Source organism: Labeo rohita, chromosome 13, assembly GCF_022985175.1.
Source record: "Labeo rohita strain BAU-BD-2019 chromosome 13, IGBB_LRoh.1.0, whole genome shotgun sequence".
Classification (NCBI taxonomy): Eukaryota; Metazoa; Chordata; class Actinopteri; order Cypriniformes; family Cyprinidae; genus Labeo; species Labeo rohita.
In genome coordinates, this window is record NC_066881.1 from 28,185,164 (window position 1) to 28,200,796 (window position 15,633).

Sequence of the window (15,633 nt, forward strand, 5' to 3'; positions counted from 1 at the left end):
TATTTTTGCAAACTAAAGAAAGTAAATAGTTTTATTAAATAATAAAATCTATTATTAAACAAATAATTATACTGCATTAATGAAATGCAAAATAAAAGCTTTTTCACTATTGGGCCCCACTGTAGGAGAAAAATGTCATTTTCCTCAGTTTTCATTATTGCATACTGAGGGCAAACATAATTTTGAATGAAAATATTTTTTTTATATTTATTTTTTTTATTATTTAATAAAATTATTTATTTCCCTCTGTTTGCAATATGAAATCTGATGAATATAACATTTTCTTCACTTACAGTAGGGGCCAATAGTAAAATTGCTTTTATTTTGCATTAAATGTAATATATTTTTGTCATAAATTACAATATTTTGTTATACATTAATTGATTAGCGTAACAATTTTAACAAATATACTATCTTTTTAAATAATAACTTTTATTAGTTAACAAAATTATATACATTTCCTTAGTCTGCAGTAATGAAAACTAATGACATTTTTCTCGGAAAACAGTGGGGTCCAACAGTGAAAAAGCTTTTATTTTGCATCTCATTAATGTAGTATAATCTTGTCATTTTTATCATAATAATGTCATTTTGTCATAATATTTTTATTATTATTAATAATATATATTTAATAAAACTTTTTGTTTTCCTCAGTTTGCAATAATAAAAAATAAGGAAAATTACTTTTTTTTGTCCTCTCACAGTTGGGTCCAATAATGAAAAAGCTTTTATTTTTTCATTTTATTAATGTAATATAATTTTGTCATAAATTAAAATACTTTATTTTTATTACTTTTTATTACTATTATTGTTGTTATTGTTATTTTTAATTATTTTCCTTTACAATTATGTTTACAATTATGAAAACTGATAAATATATATTTTTTCTCTACTGACAGTAGGGACCTAGTAATAAATGCAAAATTAATGCAATATATTTTTGTTATAAATTACAATATTTAGTTATAGCATAACAATTTTAACAAATATGTAAAAAAAAAGTTTCCTCAGTCTGCAATAATGAAAATTATGTTTTCTCCTCCTACATTGGGGTCCTATAGTGAAAAAGCTCTTATTTTGCATTTCATTAGTGTAGTATAATTATACTATTTATTTTTTTATATATTTTTAAGTATAATATATTAAGTAATAATTTTACATTTTAAATAATATATAATTAAATAAATTATCAATTATAATTAAATCATATTTTATTATATAATTAAATAATTTTCCTTAGTTTGCAATATTAAAAAAATAAATATAATAATTTTGCCATAAATTAAAAGATTTTTCCATAAATTAACTAATTAGCATAACAAATATATTTTTGAACAAATATATATTTTTTTTAATTATTAATAAGATTATTTTCTTTCCTCTGTTTCCTCTAAGAACTGATGACTATAACATTTTTCTCCAGTTACAGTACAGTACAGTACAGTACAGTAGTAAAAAAGCTTTTATTTTGCATTTCATTAATGTGCATAGCAATTTGAAATTATTTTTTAATGATAAAAATATTTTTATATATTTTTTAAATTGTTTTATTGTTTTATTTCAGAATGTCTTTCAAAACCTGTAGTACCTGCAATACGAGGACGAAATAATCCACAGGCTTGTTGCGCTGGAAGAGGTAGTGCTTTGGTGATCGCTTGTTTTTCTCATCAAACTTGAGTTCCTGCACCACGCTCGGGTGCTTTATCAACCGCAGGAGGATCTTCTCTGAGAGATGCGTTGCCTTAAAAGGCTCTACTTCTACCGACAGAAAGGAACAGAGAGTATAAGAAACACATTAATGATAATGACAATGAAACAGCATTCTGATCCTTCATCATTCGTTGATGATTTGCAATGCTGCACCAAATGAGATACACTAGAATGTGAACACATGCTTTTGGTCTTGAATTGTGTGTGCTTTAAACCTAACACAACTAATGTCAGATTCCTAAAACTTCAAATTCTGTTAATCCAAAACTGTCTCTCCCACAGTTGTGCATTGAGATTACCTGTTGCTAGAAAGCGATGTGTCGCCAGCAGAAGCTGCGGTGAAACTTTGACCTTCATTTCACTCTCTGACAGTTTAAATATGGAGAAATCTTGCTGTTTCCTCTCATGGTGAGACACTCTCCTCTTGGTACGGTTATCAGCTGCCACAACACAACAGCAATACATTATACTGGATAGGTTTTGCCTCAAACCAAGTGAATGAGAAGATATTATATATTATATATTATATATATGCATAAGATACAAAAAATAGACAACAAAAAGTTAAAAGGAAACTATATTGATTGCCAGCCAATTTATACAGTAGTTCACAGTATAATATCTATAATTGCTTCAAGTGATACAACTTTTTTGTACACTTTTTTTGTAGCCCTAAATTTTGAGACTATTTTTAGGACAAAAGGAGACAAATACAATTAGCCATAAGAAATAAAGAAGGAGAAAAAAAAAAAAAAAAAAAAATATATATATATATATATATATATATATATATATACACACACATACACACACACACACACATATATATATACATAATATATATATATATATATATGTGATCCTGGATCACAAAACCAGTCATAAGAATTGAGATTTTTACATCATATGAAAGCTGGATAAATAAGCTTTTCATTAATGTATGGTTTTGGTATTGTTAGGATGGGACAATATTTGGCCGAGATACAACTATTTAAATATCAGGAATCTGATGGTGCAAAAAAATCTAAATATTGAGAAAATCACCTTTAAGGTTCTTCAAATAATGTTCTTAACAATGTATATGACTAATCAAAAATTGAGTTTTCATACATTTACAGTAGGAATTTTACAAAATATCTTCATGGAACATGATCTTTACTTAATTTCCTAATGATTTTTGCCATAAAAGAAATATCAATAATTTTGACCCATACCATGTATTTTTGGCTATTGCTACAAATATACCCATGCGACTTAAGACTGGTTTTGTATATATATATATATATATATATATATATATATATATATATATATAAATGAATACATACTAGAATATTAGAATAAATAATAGTTAGTTAGTTAGTTACTTAGTTAGTTAGTTAATTAGTTAGTTAGTTGAATTGACCTGCACAGCAATTTTCTTAAAGGATTTTTTATTTTTATTTTTTTATTATTTTTATTTTTTATCTATGTATTGTTACTTCATTTTTTATCATTCAAGAAAAGGATATTCATTCTGATATTTGGTGTTTATGTATTTATTGCACAATTGTATTGCAAGGTGTTCCATTATTGCTATTACAAATGATTAAATATTATTAAATTATTATTAAATATTAATATTATTATATTAAAAATTATATTATAATATTTATCTTATTAATATTATATATTTTTTAATTCACATATTTTATATATTTAATTATTTATTATAATTTTTATTCTATTATTCTAACTTAAACATAAAAGCATTGTTTTTAGTAGTATTTAAACTAAGTATTTGGTTATTGCTGGAGATCCAAGCTGGATCAAAATATTTTAATTCCCTTTTTTTCTGCTCTAGTATAATCTGTTGTGCACTATAATTGGCTGTTTAATTGCAGGTTCCTGTTGTGACAACTTGCCCCACTTTAGAGCTACTGATATATGTTGTCACAACAGGTCAGGATGGTATTCATAACTATAACCTCTTTCCTTGGCAGAAAACTTAATGGTAAATATCTCAAATCTTCACATACAGAAATGTATTCACTTTTCAAGCTAGCATACATAATATTCACAGTAAAATGTGTGACAACTAACCCCAGTCTCCCCCTTACTGTATGCTAGCACTGGTTAAAAATGAAAATGATAATTGCAGAGAACAGGCTTTGCCAGAAGACAATAACACAGAGTTTTGGAATCCAATTAGTGTGATAATTATTTGCAAAAGGGTCACAGTGTTATTGACTATGCATGAGGAAGCAGCAGGAATCAGGGTAGGTTTTTACTCAGACAAACGCTCTGTAATGGCTGTGTGGAAGAAATATTCCACTGATAATGCACAACTAAACTGATTTTGCAACATTTAGGTATTTGAATGTTCATCGGAAGATTTATTATCAAAAGATACAAAGATAAAAAAGCAAATGAGGCCTAAGAAATATTAAACACCTACTGTAGAGGTCCGTTTCATCCACAATCTCAGACTTGATGATTTCCTCGATGACGTCTTCTAGTGTGACGATGCCCATGACTTCGTAGAAAGGATCTCCTTCTCCTTCATTATTGACCCTCTGCACGATAGCCAAATGAGATTTCCCTTTACAGTGCCAGAGAAAGACATAGGAGCATCATGGCAGGATATGCAACTTGCATTTAATTTTATACTCGCAATGAAGCCAGCTTCAAGAAACTGCAGTGCTATTAAATCAATCCATGAATCAATGAAGTGGTTAGTCAAAGTGTGCAAAATCAATAGCCACACAACTTTAGTAAATGAAGTCCTGTCTGTTTATTTTGCCCTGTCGCAGAGTCTTTTGCAGTGTTAAACTGATTTGTCACATGCTTGAAAAGTGCTTGAAAGGAAGGCTCATGAAGAGATTAACTATGACAGTTCTGAAGATTCAGACCTGACCTTATGTAAAGAGCGCTGAGCGATTATGCAATGGGGTTTGGGAAGCCCTGTGGCTCTGATGATGAAGCTGAGCATGCTAAAAACCTGGAATCTGTTGGAATTTGCTATTTTGGAGTCTTTAAAAAGCTGCTCAGGCATTAATGGCTTGTCTGACATGAGTTCATGCTCCTCCTTATTATTAAATAATTATGATGCCAAAATGGTTTCATATTATGAATAATTAAATTTTCCATATTCATATATGCCTATACACTCCCATGTAGGAATAAAGTATATTTGAATGCACTAAAAAATATTAAACGCAAACAAGTACATTTGTAGTACATTCTTATTTTTGTAATAAATACACTAAAGTATATTTCTACTTCAGTAGTACTTCAGTGTACTTGTAAAAGTATACTAAATACCACTAATACTTAAACTGATTTTTAGTGCATTGAAATAAAGTATAATTCTTACAAAAATGCAGGAGTTTTATTAGTGTATTTCTTAAAAGTGTACTTTGAGTTAGTTCAATCTTAGTAGACTTTTATATAGTAAACTGATTTTATTCAAAATATATTGCTAATGTACTAGTTATAAGTACATTTTCCCAACTGTGGTACTTAAGTACACTTAATATATATGCACTTTTTAGCACTAACACTTAAATTGATTTTAAGTGTAGTCAGATATTGTACACCAAATATACAGAACTGTTTAATATGTGTATTACTTAAAAGATGGCTATAAATGCTTTACATAATTTTTTTGTGCATTTATACTATCACTAAGTTGGGGTCTTAATGAAAAATAGAAAAAAAGTGCTAATGACATACTGATAGTGTACTTGATTGTACTATACACACTACCAGTCAGAAGTTTTTGAACAGTAAGATTTTGAATGTTTGTAAATAAGTCTCTTCAGCTCACCAAGTCTGCATTTATTTAATCCAAAATACAGCAAAAACAGTAAAATTTTATTACTATTTAAAATAACTGTTTTCTATTTAAATATATTTTAAAATGTAATTTATTCCTATGATCAAAGCTAACTTTTCAGCATCATTACTCCAGTCCTCATTGTCACATGATCCTTCAGAAATCAATCTAATATGCTGATTTGCCGTTCAAGAAACATTTTTTATTATTATTATTATTATTACTATTATCATCAATATTTAAAACAGTTGCGTAGCTATAAAATGTAAACTAAGTAAAATAAAAATAATAAAACAATTGAGTAAAATAAAAAGCTTTTGTAACCGAGGGGGGGATTATTTATTTTTATTAACACTTTTATTTAGCAAGGATGTTTTAAATTGATCAAAAGTGATGATAAAGACAATTTATAATGTTAAAAAAGATTTCTATTTCAGATAAATGCAGTTTTATTCATGAAAGAAATTCTACTCAGCTGTTTTCAACATAATAATAATGTTTTTGTTTTTTTTGAGCAGCAAATCAGTATATTAGAATGATTTCTGAAGGATCATGTGACTGCAGTAATGATGCTAAAAATTAAGCTTTGAAATCACTGGAATAAAATCCATTATGAAATATATTCAAAAAGAAAACAGAAAAGAAAAAGAAAAAATATTTATATATTTTCTGTGTAAGAAAATGTATGAAAAATGAGTTCAAGTGTAATACAAGAGGTAACTAAATACATTTTTTAATACAGAGATAGTGTGTTAAAAGCACATTTTAGTTCATATTCATGGTGTCTCAAAATAGATGAGTAGCTGAGTACACTTAGATGTTCTTAAGATTATCTTAAGAAGTACTAAAGAATATTTTTAATAAATTAAGTACAAAATTAGTGTGTCAAAATAGAGCACTTTAAGTACATTATGGAAGTGCACTGAAATAAAGTACATTTTAGTGCACTTTTTTTCACCTGGGTTAGCATTTAAAATAATACAGACTTTTTTTCTCTCTTTTTTTCCCTTTTATTCAGAAAGGATGTATTAAATGATCAAAAGTGAGAGTAAAAACATTTGTAATGTTACAACAGATTTCTGTTTATATAAAACACTTTTTGAACTTTTCCAGGCATCCAGGAAAAAAAAAATGTCATGGTTGATGATAATAAGAAATGTTTCTTGAGCAGCAAATCAGCATATTAGAACGATTTCTGAAGGATCATATGACACTGATGTCTGGAGTAATGGTGCTGAAAATTCAGCTTTGCATCACAGGAATAAATTACATTTTAAAATCTTTAAAACAGTTATTGTGAACTGTAAAAGTATTCCACAATATTACTTTTTTTTTTTTTTTTTTTTACTATATTTTTGATCAAATAAATGCAGCCTTGGTGAGTATAAGAGACTTTTGTTAACAAAACATTGTTATATAAATGTGTTTGTGTGTATGTTTGTGTATATTGTAACATTGTTATGTCAGATGCATTTACGTATTATTTACGTATTAACAATGGCTATTTAATATAATAACCACAGCCAACATTAGAAACTAACAGTTGAAGTCTGGTCATTTCAGCAGATTGTTTTTTATAAATCTTTCATAATGTAATGCAGCTTTGCCAACTAAATCTATATTGGCACCAACTGCAAATCAGCAGCTTGTTGCTGCAGCAAAGCTATATCTCATTTCACATGCAAAGAGGGCACTTGCATTGCAATCTTAAAGAAAAAGCAGCAAAAAAAGTCATAAAAGAGATATTATTTTGAGCTAATTATTAAAAATGCATATGAAAGCTTAAAATATGAAGCACACTCAGTGTTGCTTATACAGTTTCAAGACAGAAGCTCTTTGCAATGGAACAAACAAAACATTGCAGCTAGCATTTCTGTTAATCATCAGTCAGCCAGATTTGGAATATCATTTCAGACGGAGAGGATTAAATATATAATCCTCAACCTTTGGATAGAGAGAACCTAAAGGACAGAAGCCTCTCTCACACTGTGGTCTCCATGGCAGCGGCACACGCTGAGCGAAGTGAAGAATTCTGCAGGAGTCAGGTGGAGAGCAAGGGCAATGCAGCACTCGGCACGATACACCTCAAAGCTGATGTTCAGGAAACTGCATTACATCACTACGCTATTATATAACACGAGCACGCATGCACGCGGAGCCAGGGGGTCTGAGCCCACGCGGATGTCCCTGCGATTCCCTCAGCTGCTGTGCCAGCAAATGAACTCGTTAAAGCTGGCACTATACTCTACTCATGTGATGCATGGCAGAGCAGTATGTTGGGAAATGCTAAATAAAGCACAGTGTGTAGCTGAAAACGGAAAGAAAGAACTGTTGAAGGAAATGCCTGACTGTTTTCTAAATTGAATCCAATAGCACAGTTTGTCCTAAAAATGCATGTGCAAATAAATGCAGGATTTTCTGTGTTACTTGCTTTTATTTTGCCATATATTTTTTTAATCATGTTTTAGGCCTTTTTAATTTTGATGCATGTTGCATTTGACCTGCATTTGAGCTTAAAGGAGAAGTCCACTTCCAAAACAAAGAATCACATATGATGTACTCACCCCCCTTGTCATCCAAGATGTTCATGTCTTTTTTTCTTCAGTCGTAAAGAAATTATGTTTTTTGAGTTAAACATTTCAGTATTTTTCTCCATATAATGGACTGCTATGGTGCCCCGAGTTTGAACTTCCAAAATGCAGTTTAAATGCAGCTTCAAATGATCCCAAATGTAGTTGTAAACGATCCCAGGCGAGGAAGAAGGGTCTTATCTACACACTATGATGCTCTTTTTTTTTAAAGTCTTGATTTTGTTTTGGGGGTGTACAAGAACATGCTCTCATGCTTGGTGGTTCGAAAAACACATTATTTTTCACATAATTTACATTATTACAATACCTTTCTCCCAGCCTGGCACAAATAGCTAGATTAGTTCCGGGTTTAATGAAGGCCAGCTTTCCGAAAAAAGGAAATGTGTTATGATTGGCTAACTATCCCAGTCCGTTGCGATTGGCGAACAGCTTAGATGGTGTTTCAATACTGCCATGCCCCTTGTCAAAGCAGTTAGCACAAGCTAGATTAATAGTGAATCTTACATTGTAAATATGGATATTTTTACAAAAACGCATAGAATCGCTACAGGAGACCCCCGGGAGCCGTGTGAGGCCCTTTTTATAATGGATGGATGCATTTTATTAGACTCCGATTGCATTCGTCTTAAAGAAGGAAGTCATATACACCTAGCATGCATGGAGGGTGAGTAAATAATACACTACTCAGTAGTGTTGAGTCCCATCCTTAGCCTGAGAGATCGCAGATACATGATATTATGGTGCTATTTATTTATTTTACATACTTAGTTTCTTTGCCTGAAACCAGCTCCAGCATAAGGCTAAAAGCAGCCTAACATTATCGAAAAAATAGAAAAATTAGAATTTTTTGTAGCCGGGATTTAATGATCTTCTAATGGACCACGTTGTGACATCATTGCATGCGGAAAACAAACGCTGTAGTCCAAAAGCCGTTCGTTGTAATTCTTGGAAAGAGATTTTTAAAAAAAGAAATATCTCCCTTTGGACTTTGAGATTTGTAACTTTGTAGATCTTTTTTATGCCCAAAGATACACACCACACACTGACTAAAATTCAAAAAGTGAAAAAGCATAATAGCACCCCTTTAAAAAAGCTTCTTCACAGCGATGCCATAGAAGAACCATTTTTTGGGACCACACCTGGCGCTATAACAGTCATAACTGTTAAAAAAACGTAATATTTCTATGGTAAATGATCTGTATTTAAAAATGCTTTTTTAAATAATTGATTTAGGTGGTTACAAGCTTGCTAAATAATGTCTTTTTACAAATGTGCTTAAATGCCTTAAAGCGCTTGAACTTGTAATCGCTGCTTGCAGCTATATTTATTTTTATTTTTTTTATTGTTTTGCTTTCTTTAGTTGAGTCTATGGCAACCCCTATATCTCTCTAGTGCCACCTACATTTCAAAATTTCACTTACTGATAGCTGATAACTAATGAACTGAACTGAAATTCTCTCATTTTGTTCCCTGGGGTGGCTTAAATTACTGTACAACTAGAGTTTTGGTCTCTTTTTGGCATTTTTTCCCTCCTATCTAGTTTGGCCAATGATTTTTAGCAAAGAAAACAATTTTCAGGCAAACCCTGAGCTATTGGATTGTTTTCTGCATAATTCCCAGTGGGTTCATTAGCAGCACACCATTAATGTTGTTGGTCCTTTCAAAATGTATTTTTATGGGCTTTTTGTCTTTATAGGACAGACCAGCAGAGTTAGAAGACACAATAGAGAGACGTAATGGAGACTGCCAACCAAATCATGATCAGTCAGATCTTGTGTGAGTTCTTGTTTTCTAAATTTATCACATAGCTTGCACTCTGCCTTTGTTTGAATACTTTTTATGTTTTAAAGGAATAGTACACCCAAAAATTTAATTTTGCTAAAGAAGACATTTTGAAAATCGTGTCTGGTTTTTCCTCCAGTAACATAGAAACATAGCTTTTACAATTTCTAAAGAACAAATACATTTTGACAGTTTTACCACTTCTGTATCTTCATCTTCAGATAAAAAAAGGTTATTTTATTCAGCTTCACCTTTACCTGCTGTTTATAATCTGCCTTACTTCACTGAGTGGAGAGGGAAAGGTTGAGCCTGCATATTTCATTATTCCTGCTGTATTATGTTCACTGGAGGCAGAAGCTTCAAAGAGTGACAGGCTGGGTGCTCACAGTGTGAGGAAGCAGATCCTCTTCTCTCTCGCTCTGCTCTTTTTGTCCATATGGTCCCAAGCTGAGACACTGATTGGACCAAAAGGGCACTGCTGCAGCTAATCTGCCCTGATGTTTCTATATAGACAAGCACTTTGGATTTAAAGGGATAGTTCACCTAAAAATGACACTACTTCATTAACTCAACCTCATGTCGTTCCAAACCTGCATGATGTCTTTATGCAGCTTAACTCCAAAATGGTATCATGTTGGCTGTTTTTTGATCATTTTTGGAGATTAAAGGAATGGTTTACTCAAGAATGAAAATTTACTCACCTTCAGGTCATTTGGAATCAACAGTTTGACGTTAGAAACATCTCAATGATGGATTTGTTTTATACTATACAAACACACAGCTTTTCACTTCACAAGGTCTTAACTGATAGACTAGAGTGGTGTGGACTACTTGTGGATTATTGTGATGTTTCTATCAGCTGTTTGGACTCTCATTCTGCCGGCACCCATTCACTGCATAGGATCCATCGGTGAGCAAGTTTTGTAACGCTAAATTTCTCCAAATCTGTTCTAATGGAAAAGCAAACTCTACATCTTGGATGGCATGAGGGGGAGAACATATTAAGCAAATTTTCATTTTTGGTGAACTGTTCCTTTAAACAAAAATACTGTAACAACATTCATCCTTTACAGATCCATTTAAACTGAGCAATTACTGAAAACTGAGGTGAACTTTGACCTCTGTGCTAAGTTTAATAAAATCTCTCAGACAGTTCTGCTGTGTGGTGAAAAAAAATTTAAGTCTTGCACAAAGATTAAACTCAATCCAGGGTTAAAGTGCAGTGCAGTGTCAATCTGTGGTGAAAACCCTATTTTTGGTCTGGACGTTGCTTAAACTGCCCTGGATTCCTACGGCGGTTATGGAACTGATACTGTTGATGATACCTTTACTAAATCTACTGCGTACGAGCATTCGTGCCTGTGGGGAAGGTAAATCTGGTGAATCTTGTACCCTGCGAGAGCAGAACATCTGACAGTTTACTGCATTACGGCTGAGTTATGACACTCTGCACCCTGCTGCCGTGCTCTGTAGCTTTGACTCTGTACCTTCACAGAAAACGCCATAAATCTCAATAAGACATTATTACGTAATTGCCACTATGATGCAGCAAAGGCCAAAGTATGATTTCATACTGGCGTCAGAACGCATCACATCACTGTCTAGATTCATCCTCACATTGCACACAGGTCAGTGCTTGACAAGAGTAATTTATGGGTTTTCAGTTAAAGGTGTGTCAAAATATGACTAATACGAACTCTTGTGGTGAAGAGTAAGCAATGATAACAGAATGAAAACTGTTGCCATGGGAACAAATTCAAATTCAGAAGTCCAGCCTCTCTGCAGATGTCAGCTGAAGTTGTAAAGATGAGGCTGACACTGAATGTGCAATGTATGATGTAAATTTGTCGATTATCATGTTATTACATTACATATGCATTATATGTGTTATATGCTATAGGCAACGCAGCCAGAGGGCAATGCATTACTTTAAACATTTAAGATTTAACCAGCAGATTTTATTCTCTATTTATTCTCTAGATCTATTATTCCATAACTTCGAAGTACAGTGTGTTCTCCCATAAACTGAATTCTCTGAACTATTTTCTTAAAGGGACAGCTTACCCAAAAATGAAAATTGTTGTCATATATGTGACTCTGCACCACAAAACCAGTATATTTGTAGCAATAGCCAACCACACATTGTTTGGGCAAATATTATTAATATCATTAGGATATTAAGTAAATATCATGTTCCATGAAGATATTTTGTACATTTCCTACCATAAATATATCAAAACATAATTTTTGATTAGTAATATGCATTGCTAAGAACTTCATTTGGACAACTGTAAAGGCAATTTTCCAAATAGTGTCCTATCCTAACAAACCATACATCAATGGAAAGCTTATTTATTCAGCTTTCAGATAATGTATAAATCTCAATTTAAAAAAATGTACCCTTATCACTGGTTTTGTGGTCCAGGGTCATAAATCACCTCCTTGTTTTTGCACATCTTAATTCTGTGTGCAAAATAAGATATTAATTAATTAAAATGAAGTCCAGTGTTTTCTTAACATGGTGTTTAAAATATCTTTCTGTTATACAAAAGGAAGAAATCCATACAGGTTTGAAACAAAATGAGGGTGAGAAATGAACAAATTGACATTTTTGTGTAAACTATCTTTTTTGCACTGATTTTAAATGTCCTTTTCTCTTATTTTTTATCACTTGTTGTAACTTTACACAACTGGAGTTCTAGGATATACAAACATCTTACCTTTCTTGAATTGTTCCAGCATTGCATCCAGTTTGGTGTCGTTAAAGACACAGTGCAGGGGGTGCTTGTAGAACTGAGTGATGGTTTTTAACGGGGTGCAATCATCTGGATCAACAAAGGCCAGATCTTTGACAAACAGTATATCAACAATATTAGATCGTTCATTTTCAAACACAGGAATGCGAGTATATCCGCTCTGCATCACGTCTGACATGGTGTAGAAGTCCAGGATGGCATCCGAGGCCAGCATGAAGCAGTCATTGAGAGGGGTTAGCACATCTTCCACCGTTTTGCTCCTTAGTTCCAGAGCTCCCTGGATGATATTCAGCTCCTCTTTCACCAGGTCATGATACGGGTCGGTCACTCTCAACATTGCCAGTAACTTCTCACGGGTGTAAAAGTTGCTGATTTCTTGGTGCAGCATATTGTCTAGGAGTTTGCTGATGGGATATGTGATGGGGAAAGTCAGCAGCATCAGCATCTTGGTCAGCCAAACCGTCTTGGACGCGATAGCCAGCCCGTGTCTGGACGCAACGGAGTGCGGCAGGATCTCTCCGATGAAGAAGATGAGAAAAGTGCAAGCCGCAGTGGAGACGGGCGTCACTCCGAGGATCTGACACATCCAGACCACGAGGAAAGTGTTGGTGAGCACGTTGCACAGCACTAAGGTGCACAGGACGTAGTTGCCGTGTTTGCGCACCGACTCGATCTTGTGCGCGTACTTTTGCTCCTTGTCCGTCCCGCTGTTCTGCAGCACTTTGAGCTCCACTGGGTCAAGCGCCAGCATGCTGATGACAAGCCCGCTGAAGAGTGCAGAAAGCGCCAGAAGCAGCACCGACAGACCCGCCTGCAGCCACCCGTCCGTATGCGGCGGCCGCTCCACCACCGCCAGCCAGAAGTCGCGCGTCCGGTAGTGCTCCCATTTGATCCCGTCAAAGGCGCACATGGAGTAATACTTGATGTTCTCTCCTCTCCGCAGGTCTTTGGCGAGCAGTTCCACCAGGATGGAGTTCTGGCTGGAGGCTGACTTGAAAGATCCGAGAAGCTCTATATCCGAGCTCCTGGCGCTCTCCTCCACGCACAAGTTGCGTTTGGGATGCACCTGCCCCTCTCTGCCCGGCTCTGGTTCTTCTATGAAAGCGATCCACGGCGCGGCTGTGCCGCCGGTGCTGCTGACTGTCCGGTTGAGCCTCTGCGGGGATGCTGCATAGTACACGCGTAACATGAACCGCGTCCCTTCGGTGGCCTTCAACAGCCCGTCCTGCACGGACAGATCTCCTCCCGTGTCCTCCGGTCGGAAGCCCAACAGCCCGTGGCTCGGTGTGGGGAAAGCGGAGGCGATCAGGAGGAGCAGGGGCAGGAGGCATGGTCCGGGGATGCGGTGCGGGAGGAGAGCATCCGCAGCATCCGCAGCCATGATGCTGAGTGGGTTGTAGAAGGACATTGGCGAGCCGGATCACGTGGCGATGACACACACCCACGGACACACACATCGGCTCTGTTTGCCGAGTCAATGTAACAGCTGGAGTCTCGTGTAAATAAAAATGACACCGCAGTGACGTCATGACGCGTTGCAGGGCTGCGATACTGTAAGGAGCGAACAGGAAACATGTAGGCTATAGTTTAGAAGAACCGGCCAAAACACCGAGCCAGAGATGATGTGATACGGTTTCTGTTTATTTTACCACTGTAAACCCAAGACGTCGGTGGACAGATATATAAACATAGAGAACTTTCTTAAAAAGGCATTTCTTAAATGAATATTACATTTAATAATTAAGGTTTAATATAGTGTAATATTATTTGGTTATAAAAGTATTACTTTAAAGTACTTATTAAAGTAGTCTTTTTGTATTGACAGGCTCTAATGGCCCTGTGAAGACCAGCGTTGGAGGTAACGCATTACAAGTAATGCAAGTAATCAGATTACTTTCTTTTTTCTTTCTTTTTTTTTTTTCAATAACTAGTAAAGTAACTCATTACTTTTGAATTAACAAGAAAATATCTGAGTCAAGTTACTTCGTTTTCTCATTATTGACTAACAAGTTTCCTGTCCCCGGCTTGAGAGAAATCGGGAGTAAATGCAGAGGCGTTGTGTGCACCATGTAAAATGATGTTACTGTAGACTAAATGTGACTAAATTTACTCATCTCATCTGCACAAAAACATTCAGAATTTCTCACTGTGAAATGCAAACTCAGAATATTACAAAAACCTGTAATAATTAAATGTTAGCAAAACTCCTTTGTATTTATGTATTTAATCCCATTTTATTAACCAGTGTCTTTGCTGCTGATTGTTGAACTTTCTTCTTCAGGGTTCTACCGTACAGACGTGAAATTACATTTTCTTCAGCCTGACTCATCTTTATTTCAATTTTGGTGTAAAAGGGCGTTTACATTTCTTTAAAAATTGTACTTTTATATTAAAAACAAGCAAGCAAGCCATGCCCAGATTCAAACAGTAATGCAAAAGTATTGTAACGCATTAGTTTCTATAACAAACAAACAAACAAACAAACAAAAAAAGATCTAAGTAACGTAATTAGTTACTTTTCAGGGAGTAACGCTATATTGTAATACAGCACTGGTGAAGACTGAAAGCTCTACTCATGTAGTTTTAACACAAATTTTGCATTCAAGAAAAGTAAATGTGATATTATTATTATTATTATCATCATCATCATCATCATCTGTATATTCTTGGTGAATGTCATGCAATATTTGTTCGCATAGTGGTGTAAATACAGGTAACGTAAAAAAACGCATACCGTCAAAAAGGCAATATAGATGTTCTATTCCAGGGGTGCTCAACCCTGGTCCTGGAGATCGACTTTCCTGCAGAGTTCAGCTTTAACCCTGACCAAACACACCTGAACCAGCTAATTAGGATCTCAAGGAGCACTTGATAATTACAGACAGGTGTGTTTGATTAGGGTTGGAATTAAACTCTGCAGGAAAGTCGATCTCCAGGAACAGGGTTGGGCACCCCTGTTCTATTCGAATTCTATGCA

General features: G+C 34.2%; 1 protein-coding gene across 3 annotated transcripts in view; it reads right to left on the bottom strand.

The window, feature by feature from the left end:
• The window catches only part of LOC127175501 (metal transporter CNNM1), a 28,607-nt gene extending 13,791 nt beyond the window's left edge, over positions 1-14,816 (bottom strand). For 2 of the 3 annotated variants that reach the window (XR_007828997.1, XM_051126609.1), the window contains exons 1-4: positions 12,621-14,816; positions 4,148-4,291; positions 2,010-2,150; positions 1,589-1,758 (exon numbers count right to left, since the gene is read on the bottom strand). Coding sequence is in view for 2 of the 3 variants with exons in the window: in XM_051126609.1 (XP_050982566.1) it covers positions 1,589-1,758; positions 2,010-2,150; positions 4,148-4,291; positions 12,621-14,064 (1,899 nt within the window). In the remaining variant the exon portion in view is untranslated. The remainder of the gene's footprint in view (positions 1-1,588; positions 1,759-2,009; positions 2,151-4,147; positions 4,292-12,620) is intronic. The other variant, XM_051126608.1, reaches the window with a different exon arrangement.
• Positions 14,817-15,633: the final 817 nt, after the last annotated feature.